Source organism: Camarhynchus parvulus, chromosome 4 (genome assembly GCF_901933205.1).
Source record: "Camarhynchus parvulus chromosome 4, STF_HiC, whole genome shotgun sequence".
Classification (NCBI taxonomy): domain Eukaryota; kingdom Metazoa; phylum Chordata; class Aves; order Passeriformes; family Thraupidae; genus Camarhynchus; species Camarhynchus parvulus.
This window is the reverse complement of record NC_044574.1, coordinates 46162427-46188789: the sequence shown is the minus strand read 5'-3', so window position 1 is coordinate 46188789 and position 26363 is coordinate 46162427. Positions and strand designations below refer to the sequence as shown.

Below are 26363 nucleotides of genomic sequence, written 5' to 3'. Positions count from 1 at the left end.
GAAGTGTTTGATTACACATTTTTAAATGTGAAAACGTCCTAAATGCAAGAAAATATATAAGCAAATAACATCTCTTTTTCCAGCTGATTTCATCATCTAGTTATTTTTTCTACCAATTCCCTATTTCCCATATGTTTAGTTTCAGTTTATAACTACTAGCTCTTGTCATACTGGAGACTATTCCATAAATGAGTTATGCACAAAAACATTTTTATAGCATATTCAGATCATCCATCAACTCTTATGATTAACTTAAGAAACTTGAGCCTGAATAAAACAAAATTACCTGCAGCCCTAATGTGATCTGCTGATTTCTCTTTTCCCTAAATTCTCCACATTACCTTCAACAGCTCTTTTTAAACTGCTGATACGTAATTCTGACATTGCACTATCAGTCTCACCAGATGGAAGTGTAAGAAGCACTTCTCTTTTACATTCTGCTCTTCAAGAATCTCATCAAGGCTTTTAACCCAATAATTGTACAGGGTAAGCATCATCCGTGCACTAGGTAGTACCATCAAGGCTCCCTTTCCCAAGCAAGGATAGATGAGAGGATCTTTTCAAGTTCCTTTCAATCCTTTCAGTGTTTTATCATTTACAACTGATACATTCTTCTGGTGTCACCACGACAGAATTCTCCATTCTGAATACATAAACTGAATACATGTTTTGTTTTTCATTTCAGATATCTAACATTTCTGAAGAACTGCACTTTGTTAGTTGAAGCCTGTCCTCTTCAACACACATGTGATTTGCACAAATTATATTCTTATAAACAGCTTTCTAAAATAATTTGAATATGAAATTTGTTATACCAACAACCACTTGCTTGCTAGCTGGGGAAAGTCTTTGTTTCTCAGGTTTTTGAAAAAACATCTTGTGGTATTTTTCATCTTCCATGTCCATCTAATTTCTGTGCTTAAATACTTAGTCCCTTCAGATCTAACACACATCTACTCCCTTCAAAAGAAAAGATCTGAATATAGTCCTACTACCACTTAGATGAACTAGCTAACTAAAGGAAGATGCACACCAAGTATTTCCTCTGCCATCTTGGACCAATATACCTTCAGACCTTTCTCAAGCACATCAGATTCTGTGAAATATCCCACATTTGTCAAGAACTGCTGCAGACTAAAAGACAACAAAGAAATATAAGTAATGGTTTGGTTTAGTACATGAAAAGGCTTTTTCGGTGTCCAGAGGAGAAAAAGAATTCTCTGTATTCACAACATGTTAATCTTTTTGAAGACTGAACGTGCTTTTACATCAGTTAAACCTTCAGTGAAGCTAAATGCCAGCGTCCAGATACACTGGATACTATCTTAAACAATTTAGAATTCTGATAGCATGGGTTAATAGCAATAACTTTTGAGGGCAGAAGAGGACTTTTTGGCAATAATTTTAAAAGACAACACAGTGTATCTGAAACATTTCAGTTTTGGGGTTTTTTTCCTCTTTCCTTTTTTTTACTATGAAGTATATAATGATGGTATAAACTGAATAGAACCACATAGAGGAGAGCAAAGAAAGAGTAAGTCCAATGGAAGGCTGGTATAAAGCACAGAATCATAAATTCAGAACACATTGTTTATAAATTTACATAACCACAGCTTTCCTAGAAAGTCCCTGACCATCTGTACCATGCACCATGTACTTTGATCTTTCCATAGTGATTTTTCAGCCATGCTAGATTAAATATTCAAAGTAGCAAGAAGAGTTAGACATGTAGCAATTTCTACAGAATTACAAGGAGTCATTGTCATCAGTGAGGTTTATGGCCTATTATGCAAGGCACTGAACAAAAAAATACAAAGAACTAGTTCCATGTCTGATTAAGTTTAGTATATAGATCTGTCAGGCCTGTAGCTTATTAAAATGTTGGAATCAAGTAACTTTTCATAGGCACGGAATCAGGGAAAATCCAGAATTTGTAAGAAATACCATAGCGTCACATGCAGAACAATAAAAATCAAGAAGAATTAAGATAGTTTTGTGCTAACTACATCAATTTGTATGAGAATAGCACTTTTTTCCCCCACCTCCATTTCGAATTTCAGCCTGAATCAGCTCCTGTTTCAGCCCTTCAATTTCTTTCTTCAGTTTAGCATTTTCTACACGGAGCTTCTTCTCTTCTCGAAGAGATGCTTGCAAGACTAGAGGTGACACATTAAAAAAAAAAACAGGTTTCAGTAACTAGCATTCGTCACTTTGGACAGAGAGGTTTGTTTTTAAAGAAAAGTGAAACATGGTGAGCCAAACAGCACAAAAGTGAAAAATTTCAAGGAGTATATAATCAGAAATACTTAGGAATTATTTTCTTTGTTGATGAAATAGACATTTTTACAATAGTTACATAATCAAATTGCCTCTCAATATGCTATCTTCTCCGTCCCCTACACAGAATCACAAGAAAAAACTCTGAGAAACATACAGAAAAACCTTGATGATGTTTGTAATACAGAGCACCTTTGTTCACTGATACAGCTGAGTACAAAATATCAAAACTGAAGCTATGACACTCCTGTGAGAATGCCATAGTTGTGAAAAATCAATACTTAATTCAGGATAAGGCATAGTCTCGTATTCTTTCCAACTCCTTTTGTCTCTTCAAATGGTATTATGTTCTATGAAATTTCCATAATTTGTGTATTAATTCTTCCTCATCCATACCTCTTCTATTTCAGAATAAGCAGCTTCAAAAAAAACCCAAACCAAACAAGAACAAAACCCCTACAGCCCACATGACAGTCAAGTGGGGCTACAATTGCAAGGTTTATCTTGGAGAACTTGAAATGCTTTAAAGGTTGACACACCAAATATTCTCATTTTCTGCTATGTACATTTACTGTTAACCCTCTGGTTAATAGGTTTAGCATAAGATAGATAAATCCTTACTGGCTTTTTCCTTGAGCAGGGCAAGTTGCTGCTTGAGGTACTCAATAACTTGATCAGCCTCTGCACCCTTCTGCTCCAGTCTGTTCAGCACTGCATTGTTGGCTGCCATCTTTACCAAAAAACGGGATAAAAACCTAGACAAACAACAGCCTAAAATTAATGACTTCTTAACGTAATAACACTATTATCTCTTACCATGTCAAGCAGTTCTCAAATCTGTTGCTGAACAAAAAAATTTGCTAAGTGAAAAGCTGGGCTCCTACCTCTTAACACAAAGTCCAAACAAAAAGCAACGTTAAACCGAATCTGATGTTTGACAGCTGCTTTCAAGTGCTTTGAAAGAAAAGTTATTTTTCTTCCCAGCAGTAGAAAATGTGTTCTTCCTTCATGAAACGGGGAAAATGTTGGGGGGCAGCAGGGGTGGGGGGGGGAATGTGGAAGGAAATAAAAGGGGAAAGATTGGACAGGAAAACACTGTATCCTGGGCTTAACTAAAGAAAAAATTAAGTGTATATCAAATTTTATTGAGACTAAGAAAATGGAATCATGCCACAAAAATTTCCAAATGTTTCCAATAAATTTATTGAGAATATACTGAATACTTCATACATTGTGCTTGTGCATATATTAAGACTTTACTGCTTTACTTTTAATAGTCATAATTCATGAGTATTTTTACTTATCTCAGATAAAAACAACTTTTATTAGAGGTTTACACTTCAGAGTTATTTTAGCACCAATTTTGACTATTTGATTTTGCACCCACTGAAATGGAAGGGCCAGCACACAGATAACAAAGAAGCAGGGAACACAAAAGACCAACAAAGAGCACAAAAAAATGCTGTCTAACCTTTTATGGTATTCACCATTTACTAATGTTTCACTAATGTTCCAGAAAGTAGTTATGTCTTGTGTACAGCCTTTATTTTTTGAAAGCTACCAAATCTGGCCTACCTTCCTTCTCAGTAACATTTGTGTCTAAACACAAGAGCTCAAATAATGGCAACAGGATGATGAAAAACAGTTACAATCACTCATATCTGCAGCAGAGTGCTTTTTCCCTCCCACTCAGTATCTAAATGAGAAAAGAATCTGCACTAACAGCTGCCTCTTCTGTAAATCAAAAAAACTGGTTACAGGTGGGAAGAAAAGATCTTTACAAGCAATGGTGATCTAATTCCTGTGAGGTGATTCAATTCCTGTAAATTTGTCCATGAACAAATGAAAGAATTGGTCAGAAAATGGCAATCCAGGCACATGTATTGGCTCCTCAACTTTATCAAAATACAAAAATGCCTTTTCTCATATCAAATTGGCAGATAACTTCCTATTTTCTTCCAAGACTATTGTAACACTATGATCTAAATCTGGTTTTAACATACAAATAATATTCCCCATTGGGATATGCAACAAAAGTCATGCTGAAGAAAAAAGAGATTAGGAATAACTGAAAGGTGAACAGCTACAATCACATTCATGCCAGGGTTAACATACTGTCTCTGCTGCACTCTAAAAACTGACACACGTTTTAGATCTGATCTTACATTATAATTAACTCAAATGTCCACAGGAATATATTTAAATTTAAAAAAATAATAGTAAAAACCCCAGAAAACTAACTACAATTATTCTGGAATAGTGTATTTAAAAGGAATAGTGCATTTAAAAGTTCCCAGAGTAAAATTCACAAAGCCAGAGAGAGGTGTAATAGACAGATGATGCATGGGGTATCTCGAAATGTGATGCATGAACCAAAATCCTGCCTTCTTTGCAATGCAATACAAACAAAGTCTGTTCTACACACACTGTTTCACTTAAAGATGCGAGACTATTATGGCCATCACACCTTCCACTCATCCGCAACAGATTTTTCTTTTAAAAGAAAGAAACTCTCTTGGGGCAAAGAGCAGAAAAATCTCTCCAGGACAACCAAACTAATTTTTATATTCAAATTAATGTCTGCTAACAAGAAAATAATTTTGTTTTCATGGGCAGACTGAAAACAGAGAGTTTCAAAAAGGAAACCAGTGATTCCAATAAGCTCCTAATTGAGATGTCAAATGGAAACAGACATAAAACTATTATGGCACAACACAGCATAATACAAAGCCTGGGATATTACAGTCTGCATACCAATAAGATTTCTTGCAAGCTACAAATTCCCTCAGGGGAACACAATACTAACAGTGGAAACTTTTCCAACAACAACAAAAATGCTACTAAAACTTCAAAGTGAATAGAACTGGTACATTTTATAGATTTTAGCCAAGTTGGCTAATGAACTGAAGATCTGGAAATGAAGTTACATGATTACAATTTTCCCACTTGTCAAATAAATTTCTGTAAAGCTAGTATTGCAACAATAACACAAAGGAATAGGTATTTCCGATGCTAATATAAAAAGGTAACAGGCTGAAATGAACTGCTGCAGGAACAAGCACAGGAACCCATACAGCAGAGTGATAAAACTGTATCCAAAAAGGGCACATGAAGGAAAAAAAGTATGATCCACCCTTTATTACAGAATACAAAACACATTAAAAATATGAAAACTGCAACAATCAAAGGTTACAGTCAATTTTATTTTTTTTCTTTTTTCACCTTTATTTTCTTTGCTTTCCACTATCCTATCACCCTAACACCAAAAAAAAAATCCTACGACAACCAACCCTTACTGGTGATACAGAAACTAAAAATTAGAAAGAAAATCAGAAATAATATAGCTTAAAAACCAGATCACAGCTTACTGCAGATATATTCTGACCTGCTTAGGAAAAAATCTCCCAAAGAGCAACTGAAAGTAAAGTCACTTCATCCAATTGTGCCTAATGAGCTCCCTTCCCTTGCTTTGAAAAACAGGTATGGTGTATTTACATTCAGACATTCTGGAAAAGTCCTTAAGTTACCTGCTTGCTTAGCTAAGGGAAACTGTTTTATCTCAGACCTCTGGGGACTGCTGGGTTATTTGCAAGACACTCAGGACCACTCCAAAACCCACTTGCTCCACTCAATGGAACTCAATCTTGAAATGAAGGACTCAAGCTGTACAGTTATTCATTACACTGCACATCAACACATGAGAGCTGTTTCATTTCTCATCATTCTACCTGATGATTAAGAGAGTTGCCCATGTTTTTTTTAAACTGAAAGCACTGCCTGATGCTGTCTTCTAAATAGCTGCAGTTCCCTTGCAGGAGAAAACAGGCACTATCTCACTTTGCTGCTCAAAAACAAGTAGTGTAGAAGTGTCCCCAAAGTGGCAAACTCTCTATAACAAATCAAGCCTTCTCATATAAGTACGAATTATCCCCAAATTCTAACATGTTTTACAAATACTTTATCAACACTGGCCTCAACTTTAAAATATATCCAAATCAAAAATTGAACACACAAAAGATGCTAAAAATGTCAATCTGGTTGTACCTTACTTTTCAATGCTGTCCATTGTTAAAAGAAAAAAAAAGAAAAAGCCAAAATCCCTATAAAACTAATGACAAAATTTAAAACTCTAAAAATTAGTTTTGGAATCTATCCATAGTCCGAACATAGAACCAATTACTTTCCACTATTGGAAAAGCAATCACTAAACAGAAAAAAAACAAAACAAAACCACAAACAAACAAGCAAAATATAAATAATAAAAATAAAAATAAAAAAGCAACACCTGAAACTGGAAAACAACTGACTGCTAAAGCCTAAAACTTAAGAAAGCCTAAAAATTAAGTCTGAGCATTCCTTTTTCCAGCTGGAAGTTTTAAAAAGCTCAACACTTTGAAGCTCTCAGCTTTTTCTTGCAATGTTTTGCTAATATCAACACAAAAAGATCACAACTGCAGGAGATTTAACCACAAGTGCCTCCTTCTCCTCTCTTCCTCTCCCACGTACACATTAATTCCTTCACAGTAAGAGGGTAAACTTTGACAGCCCACCACACGGGACAGCATTCTCCTCTGCATGGAGCTTTGCTCTCACCCATCGATGCTCTGTGTCTGCCATGGAGGAATCAAGTATTCCGAGAGCAAAGCTAATTCTACTCACCTTTAACAAAGAGCAGGAAACAACCACACAATGGCCCAGGTGGCATTTTCTGTGAGGCACATGTTTATGGTATGTTAATGAGTGCCAACCAAGATCTAAGATTTTATTTTCTCACAAGAGGAAAAAAATAAAGATCTGACATGCTGGCTTTTCAATTGAGATGATCTGTTAAAATCAAACAGAATCAGTGGTATATTCTAAAATTATCAACACCACAAAGGTAATTTCTCCAATGCTAACTAAAGTTCAATAATTTAAACTATATAAAAATACTTAATTCCTCTTCCTAAGCTTTTGGTCTTGAATCCTATGATCTCAAATTAAACTCTTTTTCTTCCTTTGCAGAATTGTGGCCAATTTGTATAGCAAAGTATGCTACTCTCTGTAAAAAGACCAAGTACCATCACTTTGTTTCGACAAGAAGTGTGTTCAAAGCCTTCTATCTGAGCATCTTTTCTGAGTATGGTCCTTTCTGGCACACAATCTTACAAAAACCCATAAACATAACAGAATGTGCCAGCTGTTTGCCAGACTCTGCTTTCCTGTGCTTTGCACTTCTATGAACTGTGAGCATACGGTGAACCAGATTTGAGAATCTCACATCACACCTTTTTATTCTGCAAGGTAAGGAGCAACAGTTAGCAGATCAAAACAGAAGAAAGCGGACCAGAAGTATGTTTTCTTTGGCTGAACCAAAGTACTACTGCAACTAGGCAACTGTTGTAACTCATCCCATATTTTCTCATCTTAGAGAACTGAGATCCACGCTTGATAAACCAATTCTTTCTTAAAGGTTCTTTCTAACTTCTGATAAAATATTCTAGGCCTGATGCTGTCAGCACCTTTTGCTAAGATTTAGAATACCTGATTTGATGAGTTCACATTTTTGGAAGAAAAACTTAAGACAGTTTTTAGTTTTCAAACCTCCGAAAATTTAAGCTATATAAAAAAATCCAAGCCAAAACACAGGAGAGCTATAACTAATTAGTTCTGAGATCAAATCTTAGTTTTGACTTGATCACCCTCACACTTCACTCTAAGTAATGCAAAGAAAATCAGCAGCAATTCCCCACTTGTCTTAGGGAAGCAATAGCCTGAAACACTTTGTTACAAATTTTCAGTTAAACAGTTCTGTTGCTAGGACATTTTGGAAATCAGGTACATTTAGTAAGTTTCATCACTACCACAAAAAAATTGGCATTTCACTGGCTTTATACCTGTTATATGTTGTAAAACACAGTCATGGCTTTTATACCCATGTATCCCTTCTCAGGAAATGAAGTTCCAAAAGATCATGTGATTCCACCCTTAACAGACAGAAAACAATCATATTTACATATTGGAAATGTAGGTTTTCCACAGTTTCATGTGGAAAAATATAATTCCTCAATAAAAAAAATTCCTCAATTACAAAAAAAAAATCCTCAATAAGAAAGTCAAATAGAGAGCTATACAGAGTTTCAAAAAAATGTGCCTTTTAAATCCATATACAAATAGGCAAAGTTATCAAGAACAACCAATATAATGCTGAGAAAGAAAACAGAAGAATTTTAAGTATAAGGTACTTCTGCATTGCATTACTATCAAACTCATCATTTCCTTGTTATAATGGAGCAAAAAAAAAGACATACTGCACTTACACTTAAATACCATTTCAAGCACACTTGAGGCATGCACATATCAATGAAGATTTAATTACCAGCTCAACTCTCTTTCAGAATTAAGTTTATTGTTAGCACTGTAAGGGGAGAATGTATGTTTCCTGAATAGCACAAAGTTCACACATCTAAAAGTACAATCCAAGGCCTTAAGCAAATGTGCGTAAGTATTCAAAATGTAGATGCTCACCCAGGTCCTTCTCCACATATGGCAAAGGAGACCTATCAAAACATTTTTTGGCAGAACAATGGCAAACACTTGAAAAGCAACAGCAAAATTAAAAAAAAAAAAAAAACCAACAAAAACCAGCCAAACAAAAAAAACGACCCCCAGAAAACATACAAACAAAAATCACTCCCAAAAGAAACAAAAACAACCCACAAAAAAAATTTTTAAGTCAAGAAATAAATCAACGAAACAAAACTCCTAACCCCAAACCCAAACCACAACTCCACAATTGGTCTGGTTTTGGGGTTTTTTTCCAACATTTGAGCAGTATTGGTAGATTGCAGTATAAAAAGTTGAAACCTAGAAATTATCAAATGAATCATCATGGAACCTGATTTTTGACTTGCAGTACTAGACCAGCAATTCCCTGCCAGGTACTAGAGATATGGATACTACAAAAGATGAAATGAATTTCTAACTACTACCGTGGTATTTTTCTAAAAAAATATTTTTTTCTAAATTTTATTAGAAAAATTCTATTTTTCTAAAAAAATAATGGTCTTTCGAATATGAACAAAATGAAGTTACAGCCTAAAATGTTATGACGTTGTTACAAAATACATCAGCACAGCTTTAAAGATTCAAAATTGCAGAAAGACATCAGATCTTGTCATCCTTTCTCCCCAGACTGTGATTGCTGCAACTGGGGCTTTAAACAGTCAAACAGCCTGGTTTGTTGGGTTTTTTTCATTTAGCTCTTAACTACAATTTATTATGCATTCCCTGTCTATAGGCTTCTGTGTGGTCAGTATTGAAAGGAATTAGCCAAGCACCAAATTAGTAGGCAAAACTGCACATTTTTGCTGTATGTTATTTCAACTCACATCTTTGGCACTGAGAAAGTCAGAATAACTGCTTTGTAGATTTTCAAACCCCAAAATGTCTAATACAGTCCATCCAAGTAGGAATGTCAGCTCTGTGGAATGATTTGCTAGCTCTGGAGACTACAGTCCAACCCTTCTGGCTGCCAGATAAATCAGGCTCAATTCCAGCTGCAGACAGGTCCTTTTAGTAGTCCTAAGAGCCTACCCCTCCCAATTTTAAAGGGCTGTAAATAGTAAAAACACAGAAAACTGAACTTTTTCATATTGAAAAACACTGCAGCATGAAAGAGATTTTTTAAACATATGATGGAACATCACACAGCAAAAGGCCCATCCACTGGTACCAATTTTGAGACAACAGAAGTTACTTAGTAATGACTATTTTTACATGTGAAGACAAGTCTGCCTTGAAAGGGAATGATGCACTGAAGTTACAAGCAAGTCATAGCATTAATGAGACAGCCAAAAATCAGATGTATGAGAAGCAATGAATGAGGAAGAAAGGCATATATTACAACATATAATGAATGAAATTGACTGGCCTAATTTGCATTAAAATTGATGTCTGGGATTGATATGGTAGAGCTCATTAGAAACTCAATACTGAGGAGTAAAAATAATTTTCATTCCATTTCTATTTCAAGACTTTAGTAGATGCCACATTGTATTAATTAACTGCATCATACCTTAACACACTACAGCTGCAACACTCAAAAGGTTAAGAGTACTTTCAGCTTTATTCACATTCCTGATGTAAACTTGTGCTAAATGTCAGTCCAGGGAGAAATTCCTACTAATGCTTGCCTCAGCCCAATTCTGAATCAACTTTGTGTTCTCCCCCACCTCTGAGGAGAAGACTCCAAGGACTAAAGAAAGCAGAGACATGATCACCCTTAAGGAGTTCTGCCCAGGTTAAGACAGCAGTTATGCATTTGGATGTGGTCTGTAACAAAATTTACACCTTAATTTATTAACCTGAGCAGTCTGCCTGGTAATTGAGCAGCCAAGGATGGCTCACAACACAGCTCAAGGAAAGCAATTTCTTTGAACCACTCGACTGAAGTCTCAGCGGGTTCCACACCCACTGCATCTGCCAGGTCCCTGCAAGTGCCCTAGAGATTCATCTGGCTGTGCTTTGTAGTGCAGGCTGCAGTTTAAGTAGCAGCTCGTATGCCAAAACAGTTGGACAGCCTTATGCATTTTTCAACAATGTTTATCTTTCGAATCCCATTGCATTAATATTTTAATAATAATATCAAAATCTTTCAGTAAATGATCATCATGTGCACAAGAAATTCCCACAATAAATCCCATGATGGAAAAGATGCAACGCCCCAGCACGCTGCCTCATTTCTTTGACTGTAATCACCGATTGCCAAACACAAAATACATCCAGGTCTTTGGAACAGAAACCTTACATCAAAAACTGACAAGGTTTTTTGTTCATTTCGTTTTTCTTTCATTTTGTTGGGGGTTTTTGTGGTTATATATAGATATGTGTGCATATACAAATAAATATATATATATTAAAAAGCATTTGCTATTTGTGTCTCAAAATATCCTCATAAAACTTCCCTGACAGGTGATGAACTTTACAATTACCAACACACACATATGCCTATAAATTCAGAAATTTAAGAGGACTCAGCTGCATCTGGACAAGTCTGCAAGGTCAGCATATGTCACAGGAACTCGAAGAATCTGTACTGTGGTTCACCCTCTAGGGTTTTACTGGGAAAGTAAAGTGAAAGCTTTAGATTACTGTTGTAACTACAGAGTAAACTACTCATAAATCAGAGAGAAGAATCAGAACTGCACTGAAATCTACCTGTTGATGCCAAGTAGAACAGCTTCTTAGGCATTTAACTGATTTCTGTAACTTTATCCTAAAAAAAGCACACATTAACACTACTTCCTTAATTTGGAGCAAGTAAAGCAGTTACAGAAAGGAAAAGAAAGAAAGATATGTTTACACTCTCTCCCTAAGAGAAGTCTCAGTTGAGAACAAAGATGTATTTTTAAAATACCCCTCAAAATCTGGTATTCATCTTTTGGATCTGTTATAGCAATAAGGATAAAAATCTTTGTCAAAAACCCTAGCTGCTAAGAAGATACTTCAAAAATATCTTTTCCTTAGAAACTTGAAGTTTGAGAATAACAATGTCATTAAACAATGTATTTTATGTCTGCAATAGTCTGAAAAATAGTGGTATTGGTTAGGTAGTTCACAGGAACATTTCAGTTCCTAATGCTCTTAATATCTGAAACCTGTCTGCTAGTTATCTTACATAGTACAAGTGTGTTTAAAAAGAACCTTGAAATTTACTACTTTTACACTAATATCAGCTTTTCTACATGTAAAAGGAGTATCTTTTAGCACAGCTAAAGGAAAACAGGATTTAACCATTCAATTAAAACAAGTACTCCGGTTAAAAATAACCATTATTTACTCACAAAAGCACTGAGCAGACCCCATGCAGATTTAGTTTGAAAGAATCAGTGTCCTCTAACTTCAGACACATTAGCAGCTGCTGAGGCAGAACCTTGAGGCATTCTTTATGTGGGCCAAATAACACCTGAAGAAAAAACTGAAAGCGCGCATGTTTGTGTGCACATCTGTGTGTAACCAATGCAAGAATAATGGCAAACATCTTCTAATAGGGAACAACAAAGCTGTCAAACAAAATTTTCAGGGTAACAACAGTCCTCAATGAACTTGGAGCGTGCAGCTGCAGCACCTTATTTACACAAAAAAACCCCTAAAAAACCAAAAAACCCCACACAACACAAATCTTTCCAATGCTGAATTTACACATATAATAGGATGATATTTTAATGAAAACCTATGAAGATACTAACTAACCCTGCACAGAGAAAATAATTTATTCAGCTGTAGAATGAAAAGTCTAAATGAACTTTTGTATCTAAAGTGGGCTGACAACTAATCCTCAGCAGCCAGAAGCAGTTTCATGTCACTTCAAAACCACGTTCCAGCAGTATCTACCACGTCTTTGTAGTTGTATACACTGAGAAGCACTTGGGGTTCACAGCTTTTAAAACTTCCAGGATGAAAATTATTTCCCCTCTTTTAATGCTGATCTGTGCAACGGGAAATAAAAATTCACAAAAGCAAACAAACTCCCTGCACACTCATCTTGGATGTTTAGAGGGCTGATGTCAGCTATTAAGACTGATAGTCTCTGACAGAAGAATCCTCCAAGCAGCTTTTGGGGAATAGCCATTTTTCATTTATGGATTCAAACTATAGAAACAAAAGAAGTTTTAAGTTAGCTAAATTCTAATTTTGCTGTGTTCCAAATTCTTCTATTAAAAATCCAATAATTTTTAAGCAATTATTTTCAACTGACATATGTTGGTTTAACGTCTTCAAAAGTGCTAATTTCCAAGTAAGTTTTCAGTAAATTGCAAAGGAAACGAGAAGATCTGTGTGTGCCTAGGTCTTATCACGAGCATTATTTTATAGAAGGTCATTTGGATGTGAAATTACTTACCCACTGTGATGCAGCAGGGGTAACTGAACCCTAAAAAAGGATTAATTTCCCTGGGGTACGATTCAGTGTCATATCCTAGCTGGCAACAGTGACTTCCTCAGTGTGTGACTGTTACCAATTATGAGAGCCCTTGACACAGAAGGTTTCAAACCTTACAGTAGGACTAGCAGATGTGCTCACAGAGGTAAACTCAGGGCCTTGCCTCCAGAGCAGTTGCCAGCAAGACAAATGCAATGCCTCTTGCATGCCATGCACCAGCTCCTGCACTCCTGGGGGAACAGCAGTCCCCAGCTACCCCGGACAAATGAGCTGCTGAAATGATCTGTCCACTTATCTTGACAGTCTGAAACAAAATGCCACTACAAAGCTGTATATTAAACTGTAACTGAGAAACACTCTGGGATAGAAATCAGATCCAATAGCAATGGATAGTTTCTGAGAGAGGGTCCTGAAGTCACAAACTAAGCTTTACACTATTAATTCATACTCAGCTATGTTGGAAAAGCTCCTGATGAGAAGGAAATGGAAATAGACGTCTTCCATAATAGATGGTTTTATGCCAAAAGATTGAAGTAAATGACCTCAAGAATACATGTGCTAACTTGAGGCAATTTTTGATGATATTTAATGCATTACCAGCTGCAAGGAATTCAATTTTCTCCTAATCCTGAATAGAATCTCTGTCAGTGTTTAAGAATTCTGAGGAAAGAATGAGTTCTACATGAATTGTGTTTAGCAGATGATGGATTAAATACAGTACATGTTGCTTTCTAATAGGAATGCTAGTTTAATCTTCCCTCTCTGCAGTTCTGGAAGTCAAAGAACAGTTTCTAGGCTGTTAATTTATATTAAGTGACATAAGAACCTAGGAACTGAGAGTGGTGAGGCGCTGGTTGAGGCTGCCCAGAGATTTGCATCATAAGCAATTGTTGCCTAGAAAGAACAGCAATCTGGCACACTGAACTTTGTAATCAAGACTGACAGCAACTGCCATGCCTAAAACCAGTTACAACTGCCCAGAAATTTCTAACAGTACTGAACTTAAAAGCATTTGCTAGAAGCACAGAGCATGCTCAGGCAATAAACTTTTCCTATTTAAATGTAAATACGGATGTTTGGAAAGTTTAGGAATACTCAAATGGAGATGGTGACAATCTCAAAACATTTGGAGCCATCATGCTACCCAAGCAAACTAGCACATTTTTATTATGCTCAAAAAATCACTTTCTCTTGTTTCATCTATCAAATCTTTTCAACTGACTGTAACCACAGGGGCTGTATTTTCAGGAGGAAAATACATTCTTGCAACATGTTTCAAGCTTGTAATGGACTTCACCATTAGAAAACTCTATGGCCAAAAGGCATAAAGGCAACCAACAACTCAATCAATTAACACAACACTACATCACAAAAACTACAGAGAACAACTCCTCACCTGGGAGTCTACTACCCTGCCACACCTGTCTGCTCCAGTTTAAAGAAAAAGAAAAGTTCAAACTTCTAATTTCTCTAGAAAGCAAGTCTGAGTGACATAGGATGGAATAAGGGAGAAGCAAGTCAGGAAAGGCCTGACTAGCCACAATTTTTTATAGGTAAACTGCCTCAGCTGCTCAAGAGGCTGCCCAAGCAATACTCACATTGAACTCATACATACTCAAGACCCCCTACAACTGGCACAGAGATTTGCCTTTGTTCAGATTCCCCTTTCCTGTCTCTCAACTTTTTCAAGACACTTCAAAGAAGATCAAAAAGCTTGAAAGAAGTGCAGTTGTTTAGTCTACAGAAGAGAAGATAAATGGGAGACCTAGTCTTGTTCTTCAAAGACAAAGCAAGTTGGTACGAGAATGGGACTAAACTGTTCACCAGGTCTGATGCAGACATGAAAAAGAAAGCAAGATTTAAGTTTTGGAAAACTTTCAAGTAAGAGTAATAGACTGAACAGGCTGCCTTTGGAGGCTGTGGAATATCCATCACTGGAAGGTTTTAAAAACAGGCTAGGCAAACATCTGTCAGAAGTGATTAAGTTACAGTAGATGAGAAGGTCTTTTGCTCCTCTTCTGCTGAGGTCCTTTTGTTACACCCAGTATTACAAACCCAATCACATGTCTGTCTTTTACATGCCTGTGTTTTATTTAACTTAAAAAAACATGCAATAAAAACCTGTCCTTCTGTGATATTTCCACATATTCAACTGTGTTTATTTGGGACAACATAATAGAATTGAAAGATCTGTTAAGTGTGAAAGCAGGATAAAGAAACCACCTGTGAAGTAAAATACCAATGTATTAAATTTACACTCACTCTGAATAAATTGACCTCTAACATTATAATGCAGACAACACTGCATTTTTCTTTTGTCCTCCAAGAGAAAAAATTGTTCAGCTTCATCAATTAATTACTGATCTGCAGTCACTTCAAGATTTTCCTTAAAGGAGCTTTTTTTAAAAAAGCACTTTTCCCCAGGCACAGAGAAATATAAAATTCAATATTACAAAATATTAATAGAAAAAAGACATCAGAAGACTGCTTTGAGAAGTATCCAAATCTTTTCAAAACCATATTAAATTATAAGGATGGCTTCCATTGCACTGGAGGAAAAAAAGCCATTGGGGAGACCTTTTTCCTCCCCCTGCTGTTTAATACTAATGTAACCATGGAAATGAAAAATAAACATTGACTTCCCCTCACCCCCAGCATGACTGGATATGTAACAGCGGAAATGTTTCTTGGTGAAGGTAAGAACAGGTAACTGCTCAGGAGAACACACGGGTTTCTGGGGGTCTCTGCTGCACTGACATCATACAGCTCACACCACTGCAAGAAGGAAGTGGTGCTGTTTGCTCTGCTCACATCTGATGTTCCTACCAGCTGCCCTCTGTGCTGACTCCTCACTTTTGTCTGTGTTGGCTAGCATTTGACCTTCTTTAGGTTTTAGGTAACACTCCCTTAGAAGAGACAAACATGAATGAATAGCTTTGACATAAAGCAATCAGATCATAATCAGGCAAGTTCAAAAATATTATGGTCAATACCAGATTTGTCTTTCTGCACACCTGACCAATCCTTCTAATGACAACTATTTTACATCATTTTTATTATATAGGTATTTCCCAAGTATGTTCATTGGAACTTGTAAGGTACGTGGGATTTGTAGACACACAAGAACTCAATCTTCTTTTCATTCTTGGTCTAGACAGGTCTGGAATAACATTTATCTCCTGTTTTGCATCTCAGTATGTGTTTTTTCTTGTCAATTCACGATCCACCCTTCAGTCTGATATCAAGCTTTGTCAGAGTAACACAATATCCATAAAATTATTTATTCTACTTTAATGGGGAAAGGGCAGGGAAGCTGACAAACTGAGAGGATTAAGAAAAATCCATAGACTGTTTAGCCCTCCTTCAATAAAAAGACTCTAGGTTAACTTGCCACTAGAAAATTCACACTGAATTAGAGTTACAACAATATGAAGGCTATATCATCATACCTTTCTGCATTAAACTTATTTTTCAGATTGTTTTCCCACTCAAATATGCTTCATTATCAGAAGCATCAAGTCTTCAAGGCTCTAGGCAATTTGAGTCCTATTATTCCAATCTGATGGACTATTTTAAGATTTGCACAAATTTTTTTAGCTAATATCCTTTTCCATTGGATATTGTTTTCTTCACACTGCTTTCAGTCTAGAGAATGAAGTGTTGTTTCCTTCCCTCTTTACATTCAAAGGTGTAAAATAAACAAAGATACCTAGAGCAATGTATGGAAAATAGCAGGAAGGAGACATTCTAGAGCACAAACTTGCCGAAACTAGTTTTAAGAATAATTTCTGCCTCCAACATCTTGGACCTGAGAGTGCTGCTAAAATATCAAAGTAACTCACAAATATATTGCATAATCTTCTCATAAGTCAAAATTATTGCAACAGGAATGTATTTTAAAGGAGTGACAGAGTGGAGAGAACATATTATGATGAAGCTGTACTGATAAGCAATGACCCTTGAGCCTTGAGGCTACCTAAAAACATACAACACTGCCCCTCCCCACAAAAATAAAGTAAAAAAAAAAAAAAACCAAGACTAAAAGCCCCACTTTACCAATCATTTGTCACAGTTCTTTCTGTTAGTCATTTCTAAGGCCTTATACCTTTTAGCAACACCCTCAGGTTTCAGACTTTGGTTTTGCCTAGTTTAATAGAATCTGGGCTTCCTTTCCAACAGGGTGTAATAAAATTTAAACACAACTGGAGTATAATACAACAAGTGAATGGTAAGGACATACCAAACTGGAAGGCTGTATTTAATCCCTACTGCCTCACTTTACTGCAGATTTCATCTAAGTAATCTACTTAGATTACTGAGTTATTCAGTTATTAATTTGAGTTACTCAGAACTCAGATTAGTTCTGAATCCCAGAACTATTTGTGAAAAGCAATGACTTCACTTAAAAGAAAACAAAAATCTCTGAGTTAAAGAAACAGAAAGAGTAAGAAATGCAAGTATTACTCAGTTTGCAGTAGTATTGCCTTTATTTTGCCAGCTGCTAAACCCAGCTCAAAACCACTTATTGATGAGCCTCAGGCACAGCACTATCTGATACATACAGTACCGATATATATTGATTTAATGCTGACAGATACCCAATATATACAGTGCTTCAGCAGTGGTGCCATGTTGGGGAGCTGTGCACTGGCGACATAACCATAAACTCATCCCTGTCAGTCCAAGGCACACATCCCTGCGAAGAACACGTGCTGAATGTTAAACCTTGTACCTCTGCTCAGGATGGACCAAACACTGCGTTATACTCTGTTCCTCACTCAAGGCTATGCCAGAGTATAACAGCACTTATATAATTAACCAAAAGTCAGGCAGCACCTACGTTTCCTTTAGTAATAAGCAAACGCCAGTGGACATTCCTATGCATGCACTTTCCAGGCTAACACAGCATCTCTTTGCACAGCCCACCAGCCTACTCGGCTTCCACGCGCTCATTCCAGTGACAGCACCGACTTAAGGACCCCAGCCGCCCGGAGATGAACCGTTTGGACACGAGCCGCTTCACGCGCGGCCGCGTCCCCCACGCAAGGCGCGGGATGTGAATTTCCCACGCCGCCTTACAGCCAGAGCGCTCGGGATAAAACCCCTGGCATGAACAGAACCACGACCGTGACGCCGCTTCCTGCGGCTCCCGCTCCGATCCCGATTCTCCCCCACGAGGGCGGCCTCCCTGCGACCACCGTCACGGGGCACCCAACCGCGCTGCGCCGGCGGCTCGCAGCAAATTGGCAGCAGCAAATTTGGGCCCCCGCCTGGCTCCCTCCCATCCACCGACCGCAGGGAGCTCGGCCCGGCCAGGCCCGGCCCGCGGGGCAGCCCCGGGGCACCGATAGCGCCGTTTCCTCCGCGGCCACCGGAGCGCGGAGCGGGGCACCGAGGGCGCGGCGAGGGCCGAGCCCGCCCGGCCGAGCCGCGGCGCCGCTGGGACACTCACATGAACCGAGGAGCCGCCGCCGCCGCCGCCCGGGCAAGAAGGACCCGCTCCCGGAGCTGCCCCAGCGAGCGCCTGACGTTTGCAAGCAGGCGCCCGGGAGCGCCCCGCTCCCCCAGCACGCGCAGGGCTTAGGCGCCCAACGCGTCGTTCCAGAGCACTGGCAGAGCACGCATACACACGGGGGGAAGAGTGTTAAACTTTCTCTCTTTTATTTTGTTTTGTTTATGTTGGGTTTTTTTGTTGGGAAAGAAGGAAACTCAGGCACTGTGCGGTTCGCCCCTCTGGCCCTACGGCGAGCGGCTGGCGGGGAGCAGTGACATCACTGGGGGCGGGCCGGGGGCGGCGGCGCTGGCGCAGGTACCACCGGAGCCTCTGCCTTCCCTCTCTGCTGCTCCTTTGCCTTCCCTCTCTGCTGCTCCTTTGCCTTCCCTCTCTCCCGGTCCTTCGCCTGTCCCTGTCCCGTCCCTCCATCCTCGTCTTCATCCTCTTCCCCTATCCCTCTCCTCTTCCCAATCCCTGTTCCCATCCCTCTCCCCTTCCCCATCCGCTTTCTCCTTCCCCTTTCCCATTCCCACCCCCTTCCCCCATCCCCTCCCCGTCCCCTCCCTTCCCCAGGGGTCTCTGCCCAGGTGTAGCAGCGCAGGGGGGATCAGGGTCCCCAACATTTCTATGAGCCCTTTAGAGAACCGGGTAAAAGCGATTTCTGTGGTGCGAGGTTTAGTTCCTGAACAGACGTGTGTGTCGGATAAATCAAGCGATGACAAACCCGATTTTAGGTCTTCATTATGATACTGATGTAGCAGAATTCAACTTTTCTTCAATACCTATTCTGCATTTTAATAAACTTTGTGAAATCACTCAGTTTCAGGGTTTTTTGTGAAGTAGCAACAGTAGCTAGAGTTATATATTCTATTTCAGTTATTTTATAAAATTAATAATATTTATTGATTTGATAATAAAATTTCAAATTAATGCTATTTCTTATATTAATCATATAATAATATTAGCAATAATAATATCAAATTAATAATATCCTGTAGTGGTAGCAGGAATATTTTAAGACTTAAGAGCAAAGTTATTCTGTGGAAGAATTTCTTCCTATGAAATGGTCGACTTTGTTTAGCATATCATGATTTCATGGAAAAGTGTTAAATAGAGGATGTTTAGGGTACCTGCTCTCCTGAAATTGCTCTCAATTGCTTTAAAAAATACATAATTTTTTGCTTTTAGAAAAATATAATTATCTTTTAATTTAGAAAAGCTGCCTTCATAAGGTAAGGAATATTTACACCTGAACACTCAGGAGGCATTTAAGTCAGCAGGCATTTCAAGTTCCTAGTGGGTCTACTTGCCATGATTTCTGCATGTGAATGCTCTAGGAATTTATAGGTGTGTTTCACTGGATGGACTCATTCAGGTTGGTCTCCTTGTATGTGCAGTATTTGCTTCTGAGAATCAGATTTATTATGTTTTGACCTTTTTTTCCCTAAGGGCAAAGTTCTTAGTGTCCCTTAAATCAAGGGAGCCTCAGCACTGAAGAAGTGGAAATGCAGTGAAGAAGTTGGAAATGATGGTTCTAGAAAAGGCTGACTTCTGAAGAAAAAACACTTATTCTCTGAGAGCAATAGATATTTGGAGGAGAAAATAAATTGCTCAATAGGTGAAGTTCTGATTTGTATTTTATTTCTCATTTTTGAACATCAAAAAGATACCTACTGCAAAATTTTTAGAATAGTGCTAATCAGAATATTGAACAGGAATTTCTAAAGGTCTTTTTTTTTCCTGATTTTGCTGAGAAGGTTGGTGAGTGCTTTTGTGTACTATAAAGGTTTCTAAAGGGGATTTGGATGAAGGTAGGGAGCTGGGGAATGTTGTTCAGAGGTGGGATGCAACAAATCCACTCCTGGACTTCTCATCTTTGTTCCAGGCACGTTTCACAGATGTGACAGACTGTCTCTCATACATGAAATAAATGGTGCTTTGGAAACAGTGACTCAGTAATTTTAGATGACACTAATAAAACAAGTCTTCACTTCCTCTTCCATCCTTGCTGTTTTGGATTATCAGAATTGAATTTCCAGAATCAACCCCAAAATTGAATTTGCATTAACTGGTTCTGGTGTCAGTTTAAAATAGCAAACCTTTCTTCTTCTCTTCCTGTTTTTATTTCAAAGAGGTTCTGCAGGATATAATTAATTCCTTCAAATCATAAAATTAATGCAGTATGTGTCTTTTCTATACAGTAAAAGTGAGTTGGAGGTGTAGAATTGTGTGCATTGCAGTAGGGACAATATGCACTCTCCTGTGTTTTTAGTTCTGCCAGACTTTAATGTGAAGTGAAAAAAGAAACCAAAACCAACCAAACAAACCCCCTCAATTTAAAAATAGTCAGAGAAAAGCTTTTTTCAGATGAACTTTTAAAATATCTATAACCATTCTTTTTGAATTTTAGAAATGCCAGTAAGTTACTAGAGAAGTGCTGAGACTGAAAAAAATTTGTTAAAAAAAACCCTTTCATTTAAACTGTAATATGTGTCCCATTCTAAAGGTGGTGGAAGGCTTAAGTTTGGGGTTACTCATTACTACTGGAATTTGTGTAAGTTGAGAATTAAGGAAAGATCAGAGTTTGACTGTGAGGGTAGAAATTGCCAGAACTGGCTGCTGATATCAGAGAAAGCCTTTTTCATTGCTTTCATGGATTCCCTGTAATTAACTCTGTAGGAAGAGAATTTATTCCATACCTGTTAAAATTCTTTATTGATTCCTTTAGGTGGGCGACAGGAAGTGTTGTTTGTTATCTCATGCTCAGGTCTTGCTTTTTGCCCATCTGGTTCCCAACCAAAGGGGGCAAGTGAGAGCTGTGCAGTTGCCTACTTGAACAAATTCCAGGTGTTCTAATTCCTCCTTGTAAGCCAAGTGATCTGCAGCGCAAGGAAAGTTTAATCACTTTAAATGGTTAAAATTGATGGGATTTAACAATTCTTTGAATTAAAATTCCTTTCTAAGTGTCAACTGAATGCAGGTACAGTGCATTAGAGAAGTATTATCTAAGAGTATTTTTCTACAGTAAAAATAAGAAGGTTTTACCTCAGTAGATATATTGTGAGCGACATATTTACCTTCCTTCAGACATAATGCATCTTGCTGCCAGGCATAATCTTACTCCCCCCTCCCCTCCACTCTAATCATAATAACTTGCTTTTCTTCTGTTTTAGAGCAAGCGCTAGAGGATCATTGTGCCAAGCAAGATTGTAATTGAATCTGTAAACTAAGCTATTTTTTCTAAGTGTTTAATATATATTTTGTTTGTGATGTTGAGTAGTTTATTTGGCAGATGTTTTTACAGGAATGGAGGTTCTTCTTATAAATACACACTTATGGGTTTCCAATTGGAACCTGCTGCATGCCAGTAAATCTTTGTGCTTGCACTCTGTCCAATTGATTTCTTTCCAGTGGAAAAATCTGATTGTAATGTGCATTGTTCACATCCTAAAATAAATCATCTGCAAAAAATTATGAAATATTAATGAGATATCAAAGTATTGTATCTTTATAAATAAGACTTTTAATACAAATACTAATATAAATATTCCAGTCGTCAAAGCTGTTTTGGAGTTTCCTTGCTTTTTTTAGGCTTGATTCCTTAACACCATACATTCATATTCAATATTATTTATTTTGATATTTATCAGAATGTAAAAGTACATATCTCATGTCTGTGTTTCTTCAGGGAGAAAAACTCACAAGTGAGATCATTCTTTTATGTTTGCTTTAGAATCCTAAGTTGGACTGTATTAGTTAAAACAGAAGGTGTCTTTCCTAAGATCCATTTGCATAGACCTAGTAAATGTGTTTAATATATAAGGATCTTTGTGCAATCTTTGTGAGTTGCTGTCAGTTGGGATTCAGGAATAAATTTAGTATTTTTATTGGGAATTTTGTGCTTTGAACCAGATTGTTCCCTTAGAGAAAGAAAAAATTTGAGAGACCATATTTTTAAGTTTTCTGTTTCTCCTGTGTGACTTCCTGAGGGAAAATAAAACCTTCTTAATTGCGTTATTTTGTAAACAACTAGTAACCTGAGTCTGTGTCTTTTGCTGATAATTTTTTACTCTGTGTTCTCTGTTGAAGGAACACGAATTGCTCTGAAGGGCTTAAGATTGTGTGAAAAAGATGTTTCCTTTAAAGGACACTGTGATGGGTGCCTCCACCTTCTTTGCCTCAGCTCTGCCGCATGATGTCTGTGGAAGTAACGGCCTCCCTCTAACACCTAACTCCATAAAAATTCTGGGCAGATTTCAAATCCTTAAAACAATGACCCATCCCAGACTTTGCCAGTACGTTGACATTACCAGAGGTAAACATGGTAAGTATCTGTTTAACAAGCAAGTTTCTTGTATGATTACAGTTTTGGGGTTGGGGCTTTTTTGGTGACAGTTTATTTTAGGGTAATTGAGCAGAATAGTGCCTTCATAGCACCAGCAAGTGACCAGTTTTCAGTATCAAAATTCCTGAATTCCTTTACTATGATTGGTGGTATTGGCTCTTTTGCTTCTTCTCTGTAGACTCAAAGGAGTGGTTAGTTGTCTCTCCTGTCTTGTTGTGTTACACTAACAGATAAAAGGTAAAGAACTTCCTTCTTTTTATACCTCACTGAAATTCCTGAACTGAATTGCTCTGCCAAGTCTTTGTGTGGAATACGGAAATAGATATATTTTTGATGGTGAACTCCTACACCCATGTTCTGACGTTGTGAACATTTTCGTCTGATTGCAGCTGGTGTCAACTCATGTCCTGGCTGCAAGCTTCCTGTATTATTACCTTTTGATTTCTTTAGGATTTCTCCCACTAGGGGTTTTTTATTCTAGTGCAGGTTTGAAAGCGTTTTTCAGTACCTGTTGTCACACTTATTGTTAGCTCAAATAAAACTTCTGTTGTTTCTTTCTGCTCTAGATATTCTGTTGCAAGCTCAGCAGGACTACAGCACTTAATTTCCACAAAAAGGCTGCAACACCTGTGACAATTTAAGTCATTGCCACCTTTAACTTTTAAATCAACACTGTTCTCATACAAAAGTGCATTATATGTATTTGATTATCTACAGACTCTCATAAAGTAGAGCAAGTCATTTTTTCCCCTTTTAGAATGCAGTTTGATGGAATGTTTCAGGTTTTTACAAAATTAGGATATTGCCAACTCCAGATACTGAAGTATTCTGTGGGTCAGGGAGTTCTTTATGTGTTTTCCTTTGCCCTCAAACATGTAATTTTTCACTTATGCAGTCAGGAAGTCTAAAAAATTTAATAATTTTCATTTGTATTTATTAGTACTGCTTGAAACAAAACCTGGGATTTTCTTACAATATTATTTGGGATGAAAGGTTAGGAAGTATTAACTAAAATAACATTTAATAAATAAAAAATAGTAAAACATGGCCTTTTTGATTACAAAGAATAAAGGACATGAAGGTTTATGTGTGTGTATAAAAATGAAGGAAAAAAATTCATTCTTATAGTTGAAGTAACTTGAAGGATAGTAAATAAAATGTCTAACCATGAAGTCAGGAGAGTGTTCTGTTTTAACAATGGTTAGAGTGGCAGATAAGAATTTTTATATAATATGGGAGGTTTGGCAGCAAATTTTATCATTTTGATGCTGGCAGAACTTTCCATGTGTCAGTTCTATGCCTAATGATTAAATGTTTGTGGAGTTCTGCTTGCAAATGTCAGTTTCCACTCTTGCAGAGAAATGTGAGAGCAGACTAGGAAAACAGTGCAAAAATAAATTAGATGTATAAATTCCCCCACAAAAGGCTTTCAAAGGGGGAGTATTAAAAAAAACAAAAACATTCAAATGGATTTTTTTTTTTGTAAAATTAAACTTTTAAAAAATCTATGCTAGCATTGTAGGTGGCAATCTCAACATTTTTGTTAGGAGACTACTGGATGCATGGATAGTTGGATTGACAGTGCTTTGCATGAGGAAACTGGAAAGATAATTTTCTGTATCTCATAAACAAAAATAGTGGTGTTATCCATAAGCTGTATGTCTTGTAACATTTATTTATGTGTAATTTTGTATACAATGTATGCCAAATACTTCAACATCTGCCAAACAGGTCCAACAAGAAGTCTCTACTCTCAGAGTTTAATTTGGATCCCAGTCCTCTTATACTTTTTTTTTTTTTTTAATTAGAGAGACTGGTTGTGGCAGCTGAACACTGTGAGAAGAGTCTGGAAGATTTGCTACGAGAAAGAAAGCCTGTCAGGTGAGGTGTCAAGCTAACTCAAATCCACTCATCACTATTTCACATATCATCTGTGGCAAAATCCTGGACCACCTTTTAACTTTACTGGTTTAGCTAAATTTTACTCTGTTAAAGTTTAACCTAAAGACATTATTTAGCAGATTAAAAAATATGCACCCAAAGTGGGAGTACTCATTTCTGTGAAATTTTGTTATGGGGAACTTGCTTACAATTGAAAGAAATACTTTGTAACTCAGAAAATAATGTAGTTTTGGTGTTTCCTTTTAAAAATAAAATGAGACCTATGACGGGATATGGAACTTTCTAAGAATTAATGTGAAGGTTAAGTCTGCTAGGTGATGAAATACAGCTTTCACTAGAACAGATAGAATTTTTGTGTTGATGAAATACAGCTTTCACTAGAACAGATAGAATTTTTGTGTGTGTGTTATTTGTAGAAATCTATTAATTTATCATCTAGAAAGTGAGCAAGATGTCAGATAATATGCCCTGTGTTTGTGTTAGCATTTTGTGAACTTGGACTTGTATGACAGTGAATGTTGCAGAGGGCTGTAGCTTGAGGAATGTTAGGGAAATACAGCTTCCCTTTTTTCTTAAGATAAAGAGATAGTAAGTCTAAAGGGTTTTTCGTGTGTGATATATGTTATAGTTCTTCACAAAGTTTTGCATCAGATTCCTATTGTGCAAAGTTCCAGAACAGTTAAGGCATTAGAAGCTCCTTTCATTCCTTTTAAATTCAGTTCTCACACTGTTCTTCTTTGAGCATGTGTGTCTTGGTGTCAGATGAGAAGCAGCCCAGACTGCCTGCTTCCTTCTGGACTATTTTGGAGAAAGCTTCCCTGTAGCTCTTTTCATTTGCTTTGAGTTGCTTGATGCAGTATACTTAGGTAGATTCTATGACAAGACTTCCTCAGACAGCAGATGTGCTCTGTAAGCACATCCATTTTGCCCTTTTGTACTAGCATGTCTTTTGTGGCCTCCAGAAGGATTTTTTCGATCTTTTTAGGTAGTTTGGTAAGGTATGCAACTTCTGGTTTTGGTGTGCTGAACTAAGTTACTTAGTTTGTGATGTTACCTCAGCTCTTTGGGCTGTGGCTCTGTTAAAAGTAGTTGCACAAAGCCTGGCTTTAATTTTTTCCCCTTGTCTTGAGAGAGGTTTTGCTGTAGTAAATTGTTCTACTATCAGATCTTTCTTTTAATGAGTCAGTTGGGATTTCTTCTGGATGTTGTAACACTTGAGGATAAGGGCTGCAATATAGCCTATATGTTTTAGAGACTTTAATATTTCATCTACTGTGAATTACAGTTTTTGCAGTAGTAGCTAAAGGATAAATTATTTTCACTTCAAATGACATTTCTTGCATGACTGATGTTTTCCTTTTCCTTTTATTTTTTTTATGATACCAGAATTTTTCATTCCTATGGAGATCTAGAAACTTCCAGAA

General features: G+C 37.3%; 2 protein-coding genes across 4 annotated transcripts in view; one reads left to right on the top strand and one right to left on the bottom strand.

Annotated features, from left to right (window-relative positions):
• Positions 1-18831, bottom strand: part of AIMP1 (aminoacyl tRNA synthetase complex interacting multifunctional protein 1) — a 33040-nt gene extending 14209 nt beyond the window's left edge. The window contains exons 1-3 of one of the 2 annotated variants that reach the window (XM_030946905.1): positions 18651-18831; positions 2899-3032; positions 2043-2156 (exon numbers count right to left, since the gene is read on the bottom strand). In XM_030946905.1, the coding sequence (XP_030802765.1) occupies positions 2043-2156; positions 2899-3032; positions 18651-18652 (250 nt within the window). In that variant the 5' untranslated portion in view covers positions 18653-18831. Of the gene's footprint in view, positions 1-2042; positions 2157-2898; positions 3033-8153; positions 9189-18650 lie in introns of those variants that run through there. The other variant, XM_030946907.1, reaches the window with a different exon arrangement.
• A 146-nt stretch (positions 18832-18977) lies between these two features.
• TBCK (TBC1 domain containing kinase) overlaps positions 18978-26363 on the top strand; it is an 87099-nt gene continuing 79713 nt past the window's right edge. The window contains exons 1-3 of one of the 2 annotated variants that reach the window (XM_030946904.1): positions 18978-19007; positions 22782-23016; positions 24846-24918. In XM_030946904.1, coding sequence (XP_030802764.1) covers positions 22824-23016; positions 24846-24918 — 266 coding nt within the window. In that variant the 5' untranslated portion in view covers positions 18978-19007; positions 22782-22823. Of the gene's footprint in view, positions 19008-19811; positions 20311-22781; positions 23017-24845; positions 24919-26363 lie in introns of those variants that run through there. The other variant, XM_030946903.1, reaches the window with a different exon arrangement.